The sequence below is a fragment of the Phalaenopsis equestris genome, unplaced genomic scaffold (assembly GCF_001263595.1).
Source record: "Phalaenopsis equestris unplaced genomic scaffold, ASM126359v1 Scaffold000782, whole genome shotgun sequence".
Lineage (NCBI taxonomy): Eukaryota > Viridiplantae > Streptophyta > Magnoliopsida > Asparagales > Orchidaceae > Phalaenopsis > Phalaenopsis equestris.
Window position 1 is genome coordinate 314,425 of NW_018165222.1, and position 11,233 is coordinate 325,657.

At 32.0% G+C, this 11,233-nt stretch overlaps 1 protein-coding gene across 1 annotated transcript in view; it reads left to right on the forward strand.

Annotated features, from left to right (window-relative positions):
• Positions 1-1,524: 1,524 nt before the first annotated feature.
• Positions 1,525-11,233, forward strand: part of LOC110031176 (cytochrome P450 72A15-like) — a 17,340-nt gene continuing 7,631 nt past the window's right edge. The window contains exons 1-4 of the mRNA XM_020734254.1: positions 1,525-1,952; positions 2,512-2,732; positions 2,849-3,093; positions 6,434-6,821. Of these exons, the coding sequence (XP_020589913.1) occupies positions 1,676-1,952; positions 2,512-2,732; positions 2,849-3,093; positions 6,434-6,821 (1,131 nt within the window). The 5' untranslated portion in view covers positions 1,525-1,675. The remainder of the gene's footprint in view (positions 1,953-2,511; positions 2,733-2,848; positions 3,094-6,433; positions 6,822-11,233) is intronic.

Sequence of the window (11,233 nt, forward strand, 5' to 3'; positions counted from 1 at the left end):
TTAAAAATAATTAAATCAACTCAACATATTTATTTTCTTTTCTTGTTATTTTTATCGTGTTTCATTTTCAAAATATGTTTTTCCAAAATTTAATTTTTGTTTGTTGATTTAATTTTTTTTAAAAAAGAGAGAGTTAATATTAATATTATATATATATATATTAAAATTTTATTTGTGAAATGTGGAGACATTATTGGATTTGGACATCTCATTTGGATATCACTGATTTCATGAGTATGTAGAACATATTAGTTTAGGACTAGTCATATATTGCAATTAGTTAACATCATCATATATAATATCATAATTAATTGAACATATTATTATCATTTTAAAATTGAAAATAAGTTAGATCATTTCGTTAAAATAAAAATAGTTTTCGCACTTTAAGAACTTTTTTTAGATAAAAAATTTTTATTATTATTCACTCATTAAAGAATCAAAATTTTCTTTTCTAATTTTTGAACTTGCATTACACACAACTTTTGTTTGTACTCTTTTCTAATTTTTGAACTTGCATTACACACAACTTTTGTTTGTACACATCTAACATCTGAATTTTCATATTAAATTATTTAACATTTTATATTTTTAACATCACATAAAAATATCACAAATTTTTTTAGAGCGAACACACTTTTTCATGCATATGATCTCACTTAATATTTGAGAAAATATCATATAAATAAATATTAAAACTTAGGTATGGATACAAATATAGAATTACATGAAATGCATGCGGATCCTCTAATCTTTCATAAAAATTTTAAACTTCATTTTTCTTCGTGTTCTACCGAGAAAATATTTGCGTACATAAGACGTACGCAGTACTGCGTACGTTCAGGGGTTATTCAGGGGGTACAGGGGGGTTATATCGAAGTTATACCCCGCTGTAACCCCCCTTTAACCTCTTTGTAAACTACTTGTAACCTACAAATGAGTTCCACACTTCTTTAATTTCATGAGTACAAATAAGTTATACGGAGGTTACAAGAGAGTTACACGGGGGTTACATAGTTATAACCCGGATATAGCCCTCTGTACCCCTTAACAACCCCTGACATTCTTGTGTACAAATATTTTCCGTTCCACCGATGGTCTGTTTGGGAAAAGCTCTAGCTGCTTCTTCAAGATAGTTATACCCCGCTGTAACCCCCCTTTAACCTCTTTGTAAACTACTTGTAACCTACAAATGAGTTCCACACTTCTTTAATTTCATGAGTACAAATAAGTTATACGGAGGTTACAAGAGAGTTACACGGGGGTTACATAGTTATAACCCGGATATAGCCCTCTGTACCCCTTGAACAACCCCTGACGTACTCAACGCTGCCTACGTCTTGTGTACAAATATTTTCGGTTGTAACGAGCTTCTGTTTGGGAAAAGCTCTAGCTGCTTCTTCAAGATAAGTACTGTAGCTTTTTGGGAGCCACCACATGCAACCAAATTTTATAAAAAAAATACAGCTTGTGCTACCAGAAATAAAAAATAATTTTAGAATGAAGACAATTGAGGCGCGCAGCACCACCCAAGTGCTTGCCAAGCTCTGGTTTTTTCCGTTTGCAATAAATAAGCTGCTTACTCTTTGTGGAATCACGGATTGGAAGAAAGGAGGCGCTGACTGGGAAGAGGCGGAAATCAGAGGTGACGAGTGATACGTTTAGCGTCTTCACGATGGAGAAAGCGCCGTGGTCAGCTGTTGCGATGGCGATGGCGGCGGGGGCGGCAGGTTTAGTGCTGTGGGCTCTGTGGTTATCCATAAGTCTTTGGTGGCGCCCACGCCGGCTTGAGTGCGCCCTCCGGGCTCAGGGTCTCGTCGGAACTCGCTACCGTTTTCCTTCAGGCGACCTCAAGGAGAACGCACGCCTCGTGCGCGCTAAACCCCTCCCCCTTTCTCACTGCATCATACCCCGAGTCTCTCCCTTTCTTCACCGAGCCATCAATCAATTTGGTAATTAATTGCGTAGATATTAGATACCTATCCCGCTCTTTCTGTTCATCAAACGATTACATTTTTATTGTGTGATGGTGCTTCTTTTCTTTGATATATGGTTTAGAAACACATTATTCTTTTACTTCATTTAAACTTTTCATGATACAAACAGAGAAAGAACATATTTGTAAAGTAATTGAATTGAGCTTGAGCAAAGCAATGAAGTCACTGGTAAATGATTTGCGGTGAGAGATGATATAACCACTTCTGTAATGAAGGATAGAATTTTGGTTAAGTATATTATAATGATATTGAATTGAACAAAAGTTCGTTGTGCAGGGAATGTTATTGTATCTCGTGATATTGCACTTTCGTTGTGTTTGTGTTTGCGTGAATTGGCTTTCAAGCAGCGCAGAAGGTTTTCATGTTTCAAGTGTCAAAACTCGACTCTGTTAGATTTGATTCTAACTCTCAATGCTGGCTGATAGTTTTTCTAGACAAACTGTTGAAGTTAAGCTCTTTGAAAAGATACTCTCTTTGAACTAAGAACTGAATATCATATTGATATGCAAATTAGGTAAATTTTGCATTACGTGGGCTGGTCCTGTGCCAAGAATAATCATCATGGATTCTAAATTGGTGCGTGAAATTCTAACTACCAAATCTGGCCTCTTTTTGAAACCAAAGTTTAACCCCTTGTGGAAGGTGTTGGCAACTGGAATTGCAAATTATGATGGCGAAAAATGGGCCAAACACAGGAGTATTATTAATCCTGCATTCCATGTAGAGAAGTTGAAGGTAGGTTTCCGTTGTTTCAATAATTTTATTCTATGAGCCATTGACACCTACTGCTCCCACTTGGTGTATCCTTTTCATCAATTTTTATCCATTAAATAAAATTTTGTGGTTTCCAGCATATGCAGCCAGCATTCTCCAATTGCTGTAGCGAATTAATTGGACGATGGGAGAAATTGGTAGACTCCAGTGAAACATGTGAACTGGATGTCTGGCCTGAATTTCAAAATTTAACTGGCGATGTCATCTCAAGGACAGCGTTTGGTAGTAGCTTTGAAGAAGGAAGGCGAATTTTTCAAATCCAGACAGAGCAAGCAGAACTTCTTATTCAGGCTTCTCAAACTGTATATATCCCAGGTTTCAGGTAGCACCAGTTGGGTTTGCTATTGTATTAGTAGTTATGGTTTATTTTATTGTTTTTATTCTATTATATGTTTTTACGATTCATTTTATTGTTTCTTTTATAAAACTACAAGCTTAAGCAGCTGAAGATTTTTTCGGGACACCTTATTTTGATATGTTGCTGCTTGATTTTAATTATCTATTGCAAATTTCTGGAGATATCTATGTGGAAAATTTTAAGTTGCAATATTCAGTAACTTTTTCTTGGTTTGTGGAGGTCAAGGTCAGTTTCTCCTTTAGATTTATGTTTGAAAACAGTTTATAACTAGTTTACTCAAGTCGGATCTTGATTCTAGAAGACTTAATTCAAATTTTTCTTGGCAAATAATGTGCTTTATCTATTAATCCTTTATTATTTAGCGAACAAACCGCCTACTAAATCCATAAATACCTTTGCATCTTATTGCAAAGGATCCATGCTTCATCAAAATAGCTAACTCCATGCTCTCAGTTCATTAAAATAATTTGATAACTTTTAAATATTGTTTGTCCGTCTTTGGCGGCATCTCGGGGCATCTCATAATCAATTTGCTGAAGTGGTAGGAACCTCCTGTAGTCCTAGTTCTCTGTTTTGTTGGACACTTTCTTTCTATTGAGGCCAACAACAATTGTTCTGAGAACATCTAAGTTTCCATGAGACCTCTTATTTCTATTAATGTTGATAGTAAGAGTAATTATTGAAGAGGCTAGGAGCAGTTTTGATGTTCGGTGGTTTTCGCAGCAATGGAGGGTTTTGGGTGCCTTAATGTGTATATGTAGACATCCAGCTTACAAAGTAGTTGGGAGAAAAGATGCAGTTCTCTACAAAATGTTATTGAAGGCTTCATAGAGAGGAAAGGTAAGGTTAATATATTTATAATATTACATATAATATTAGTTATGTATATATATATATATTATAAACCTTTTGCCATTGTTAGAATGAAAGAAAAAAGTTGACGGAAGAGTTAATATTGCAAACAAATTTTTTGTACCATATACTTGACTTTCAACTAGTTGAAGCCATTCGTGATTGCACACATAGGTTTGCTTAAGCCTACCACATAAATCTTGGTATTCTATTGTGTTGCTTGATCTTTTTTGTATTATTTTGTGGTTTTTTGTATTCACACCTAGTAAAGGTTTTTAGATATCGGTTATACTTTTTATAACACATTTTTATTTCAATTAATTTTGATTTCTTAGAATAAAATTGGGATAACCTTTTGTCATATTTTTTGATTGCCATTGTTTTAAAAAGTAGAGTTGTAGAGGTGTATCGCAAAATATATTAACGATCATGAAGAGATGTGCAAGTTCTATTGGATGAAGTGTAAACATCATGAAATTATAATTTTTAATAAATTGTAGATGGAAAATATGGTTATAGAATCAAACATAAAAAAAGTATGAAATTCAATGATGTAGTTGTGTTAATGATCTAAATGTGAGAAAAAAGTGAATGGTTGTATTCATATTTTACCAGCTTTCAAGAAAAAAAAATTAAGCTAGTCATGCATTCTTGAATGAATCAGCCACAATTAGAGCATATTTGAGTCATTTAGAGGAAGTCTTGTGTGGCCATTTAGGTGGCAACCATATAAATATCTTCTCCTTGAAGATTTAGAGTTTACTTGAAGTATAGCTACTCTATGAGGACTCTTAATTTTGGCCTTTAATGTTAGGAGATAAAAGATGGAGAGAATATTGCTTTATATTGCCTATTTCTCAGTTTTATTTGGCTGGCCATTAACTTATATGTATGTTTCTTTTCATGTTTCTATGTGACCTTTGTATTTCTATGCCTTTTGATTCTCCTTAAGGTCTATGTCTTGCAAAATCTTATATATGGCTATGAAATTTTGACTTGAGGCATCATATTATGAAATATAAATCATGTTTTGTGAAGTGCTTTCTTTCTTCTTCTTTTGGTTTTGCATGGTGATAACTCTTTGATCCCTAGGTTGGTGACCTGCACTAACTTTTTGATGATGTGGTTTGCATTCTTATTATTTCTTTTTTTTTTATTAGATTTTTTACTCCTTATCTATCCAAAATTCCGCTAAAGTGTTCTAGGGCTTCTTGTTGGCTTGCTCTTTCCAAATTAAGCCAATTCCTAAAATTTTTTTCAATCCAGCCAATTTGCCATTTTCAATTTCATGATCCAGAACATCTCCACCGCGCTCTTCCTAACAACTTTGACATCATTATTCTAACATTTTAAACTACCAATTGAATATTTTTATCATTCTATCTTTCTCCATAACTCTCTTTTATGCTGCACACAAAATTAGTGCAAGAAAATAAGCCCAATCTCACTACCCCTTTTTAGGTTTTAGTCATCCTTGGGATTTTGACCGTTTTAAATTCTTGAAACCGATTAATGATTCTACTAGTTCCTCCTATATCTCATACATCAAATAAAACTACTCACATCAACCTTTCACTTCAATGCCCATCATTTCGCCTATCTTAAATTTCTTTTAGAATTATCAATGGAAGAAATCTGTGGCACCATAGATTATGTACCAACATCATGACATATAAAAAGTGGTGTTAAAGTAGAGTAGATAACAAATAAGATTAAGGAACTTAATGAGCAAGTGAGAATGACTCCCAAGAATTGAATGAGAATTATAAAGAGGTTGTTGATGCATATGACTGACACAGAGATTGGAAAGGTCAGTTGTTGATGGTGTATCTAAGCATGGAGAAGTTTTCCACAGGCACTTAAATAAGCTAAAGGAGAAGAAGATTGGTCTTGAGGCATTGAATCAAGTTTTGACCATGTATACCAAAATTAGTTTTGTGATGGCATGGTTATTAGTTGAAAGGAGAGAGAGGTTCCAAAGAATAGTTTGAGTGTTTCAAATGGCTAGTAACTTGACTCCAAACATTAATTGCACTTCCTCATCCAGTTTAAATGCCGAATTAAACAATATAAACACACATAATTGGATCTAGGATAGTATTTATTCATTTATTTGTTGCTGTGTTTTATCTAAAAAGAGTCACCAATTCTTCTTATTTTGGCTAAGTCCTCGTAGTTTGTGTGAGTGAATTTCCAATCTTCTTTATAACTTTATTTTATTCTGAAGTAAAAAAATTACTACACTTCCTTCTGCATTTAGTATTATTGAATAATTTTTAATACTTGAAGTCCAACTTTATGTCATGCATGTAATAGAAATTCATTGTAAACCATTAAAGCATGCTCAAAATTTTTCTCATTATTTTTTTTTGAATTAGTAAACATAATGTATTGACCATTATGAATATGCTATGGAGCTTAAACATAGATATAATTTATTATCATATTGCAGGTTTTTTCCTACCCAAATGAATAGACGGAGAAATCAACTTGATAAAGAGGTTCGATCCCTTCTCAAAAGTATGATTGAAAAAAGAGAGAAGGCTATCAAATATGGAGAGAAAAATAGCACCGACTTGTTAGGCCTAATGATTGAGTCTAATTTGAAACAATTTGAAGAGCATGGAAAATTTGGAAGTGGTGGAATGACAACTGAAGATATAATTAAAGAATGTAAGCTCTTTTATTTTGCAGGGCAAGAGACAACAAGTGTTTTGCTTAATTGGACAATAGTTTTGTTGAGTATTTATCCAAGTTGGCAGGAAAAAGCACGAGAAGAGGTTATGCAAATATTTGGTAAAAATGCACCAGATTTTGATGGTTTAAGTCACTTGAAGATTGTGAGTGCTAGCTAGCTTTCTTTATTCATCTATTACTCTTTTGCATTACAAGCATGTGATGAAAAACTAGTTTGTTTGTGCTATAAATTTTTATAACTTCATTAAACTTCATGTAGAAGCATGGTAATGTATATTGGTTTAGATTTTGACATTTCTGTTTTCTAGGCTTAGATGAAGATGCAATTTAAATAAAATACTAAATTAGAACATGCATGACTACTCAGGTTTTGATTTGTTTGGTACTAGATGGATTAATCGTGCTCATCAAATATAATACTATTTGTTCTTAACCAAAAAATTGCCAAAAAATCGTGTAGATGGTCACATTCTAGATGCTTCTTTTTTATCCAATTTTCAATAAACAAAGACTAGTAGGGAAATAGTTCAGTTCAATCTAGTTTACAGTAAAAAAACCTAAGCATCTATTTTAATATTATAAAAATTACTAATATACCAGTGAAACTAATCGAACTGGATGCAGTAGTTTGGTTTTTTCATGATTGTTTCTTTTAGTTGGAATAAAAATATATTCATCATTATTGTGTAAATTGGGTTGTAGTCCCTATAACTAGTATGAGTTTTGCGAAGTAGGAACTTTATTTTTAACAATGTTTTGTTTAGATTTATTAACTTCAGTACATTTTATTTTACATCTTTATGCACATGTTTACAAACTAATGTTGGCTCCTAGTGAGGCCATAAAATCGTTTTATATATCATGGCTTGCTACCAATTTTATTAGTTAGAAGGGCTTATTTGTTAATATTCTACTTGTTGTCTCTAGCTTTCATTACAGGATAAAGAGTTTTTTGTACTTTGGAAACATTGCATGCTAAATTATAATTTAACGAATATTCTATGTAAATGGATAATGCAAACATTCTCCGTGGATTTGGAGTTGAATTGAAGCAAAGCAATATCCGATGTTCTAAAACATTTCCATTTGTCTTCAATAGTTGGATGATAAATGGCAAGGAAGGAAGCTTGTAACGATGAGCTTGCTCTTAAATTGTTTTGCACCTCCATAATTGGGCTTGAGAACTTACTTGGGTGTTATTGAGGTGGTAGGCATGAGGGAAGGGTGATAAGATGGAAGGAATAGGCTTTTAGTTGGGAAGAGAAGAGTAAAGAGAAGAAATAAGAAGGGGAATAGGAGAGGGAAGGGAGAAGGCGTAGATGGAGTAGGATAAGTACATGATAAATAGAGAAGAGGAAGGTTTAGGCTCAAGTTTTCATTTTATCGTCATTAGCTTCTATACAACCTAACATCATTTTTGTTTGTAGAAAGAGCTTAAAAAACTTATAAATAATGGATTAAAGGAAAATATTTAATGACTAGCATGTCCTAAATCTCGAGGGATGCTGGAGCAGAACAAAAAAAGGTTCATTACTTAGTCGAAGGAATTATGATTATCTTACTCTGATGCCAAATGATGCAAGAAAACTCTATTATCATGAATTTGAATTGCACGTGAATTTTTCATTATCCTTAATTCCTAGCCGCTACGCTCTAATTGATGAATTGAGAAATGATCTAGGGTAGACTTGCACTTGCTATCTGGTGGACCTCCATGGTTGGGATTGAGTTTCTTTGATGGTTGTTGAGAGGATGGGCTTTAGATGAGGTTGAGTGGTGAGACATGAGAGGGATTAGAGAAGATGCAATAAATTATTTAGGTAAAAGTGATGGAGGTGTTTAATAGGGTTCTAGTGCTGTTGGAGTGGTAGCTGAAGTGCTAAAGCTGGAGGAAAGTTGAGGAAAAAGTTTTGACTAATTTAGAATTTTCTCATATATTGCTGATTAAAAGTTCATTTAGTAGATGGCTTGATTTTATTTGATGGTAAAGGGTATATAACTCCAAATTATAGGTTTTTATATTAGATATAAAATGGTGGTTCTTTTGGGTCAATTGGATATGTGAGTAGGAAGTTATTTACTTGTATGCTTATTGATCATAGTAGGTTGATAATAGTTCGGGTTTTGTGAATGTGATATAACTTGGTACTTGGGGTTAAAATGTTTTTATGTTTTTGGAAATGGTAAGAATATAGGAGAACAAGTTTAGAGAGAAGTATGTAGAGCTTTCAAATCTTAACCAATATGAATTCACATATAAATAAAAAAGGAGACAATGCCAATTTCACATTATTTTTATTAGAGATCCATATTTTTTTATTAAAGTAATGAGCTCATATATGATACATGATATGATATATAAAAAGATGAAAGTATATAAAGAAATACAATAAATATTTTACATGAAAATTCATCCATGGATCATAGTCCGAGGTCCTTTCATTGACTTTTATTTTGAAAATTAAATATGATAAACCAAAAATGAAATAATCATTAAAATGTTTTGATTGCTTTTAGGAATACTCATTTTGAGCTGATTGATGTATTTCCAAAAAAATTCCTTCATACCAATTATATGTTGCTCCCATTTTTCTTGAAAAGCTAGAATAAAATAAAAATCAAGTATAATTAATCATCATGATTATGGGGCTTTGAAATTCATTTTGTGAGATTCCATATAGCTTATCTTGCATTAGCCCTCCTCTACTTGATGAACTTTACTCTGAGTCTACATATGTTGTCATGCATCTATGGCGCAAGGTGCATTCAATGCCATAATATCTACAACTACTAAAGTTATTGATAATAACAATAATTTAACCTATATCTTTCACAAATGAGTTATTTTGTCAATCTTAATTGGCCTTTTATGTTACATGCTCTCATGATATATATATATATATATATTTATATATTATAGATATATATAGATAAAATATATTCATGGATCACATTTTTATAATGCATTAAATATTCATTTAGAAATTGGGTGATGTGAGTATATTAAGAAAGAATAACTTCAAGCTTCAACGTTTTATGGATCATATTTTATATTTCATGAAACATTTATCAATGGGGTGAACTAACTTTTAAGAAAGGATTGACATGACTTTTATGGTATTCACTGCCTGAACAACTAACCAATAATCTTATAATTATGTATATCCTAGTTTTATTTAGCACTAACTAAATAAAATGAGTTTAATAACAAAGGAAAAACAAATACTACCCTTAATTTTGAAGATCTCTTATTGATGAAGAAGATGTTTTCCTTTTTGTGAAACAAAAGTGTTATAGTGAGGAAACCATTGTATATTGGTTCTAAGTTAGGGTTTCTCCTTGTAGTGATAGTAGTTTATCCTTGGTATTGAGCTAGTCTTTATTTTAGAACAGGGTACAGGATTTTGGATCTATGTTTCTTTGACTCCAGATGATATGTGATATTTAATAGGTTATTAAGCTTGTCTGATAGGTAGTGGAAGGGTTAAAGTTTGAGGAAGGCAATGGGAAAATATTTGCTTGTTTTGACTTTCTTACATATTTTTACCTGGAACTTTATTACAGTTGATGACTAGGTTTTATTTTTCGATGGAAACTAGGTGGAAATCCAAATTAGAGGTTAAGAATGCTACTAACTAATTAAGGTTATTTTAGATCTATTGAATATGAGTACTTCAAGTTATGTATTTTTATATGTATCAGTCACAATAGTTTGTATGATAGGATTTAGGATTTTGTGTAAGTGGTATAGGTCATTTCCTTTAAGGGTTAAAGCAATTCAAGGCTTTAGTACTGTTGTGGAATATACAGGAACTACTATAGAGAAAGAAGGAGATATGTTAAGATTTGAAAATCTTGATTTTAATTGATTTGTATTAATCAAAAGCTATCAACACCAGTGAGAATATAGTGAATAAGTTTGGAGAGAAGTATGTTAGAACTTGCTAATCTTAAACGCGATGAATTCACGTAGAATTAAAAAAGTTAGCAATGCCACTTTCATGCCCACATTGCTTTTATAAGAGATCAATTTTGTTTTTGATTAAAGCAATGATCTCATAAATAATAGATGACATGTATATAAAAATATGAAAATATATAAAGAAATACACAAAATTTTCCTTGAAAATTCATCCAAGGACCATATTATAAGGTTCTTTCATTAAATTTTATTTTAAAAATTAAATGAGATAAACCAAAAATGAAGTATTCATTAAAATGTTTGATTACTATTAGGAATACTCATTTTGAGTTGATTGTTATGTTTTCATAAATGGGGATTTAACATTAAAAAAAATTCGTCCATACCAATTATTTGTTGCTCCTCTTTTTCTTGAAAAATATAATAAAATAAAAATTGGGTATAACTAATCATCTTTATTATGGGGCTTTGAAGTCGTTTTTGTGAGATGACATATAGCTTGTCTTGCATTAGCTCTCCTCTACTTGATGAACTTTACTCTATGTCGATATAAGTTTTCATACATATGCATATATATATATATATATATATATATATGCATACATAAATACATACATACATACATACATATAT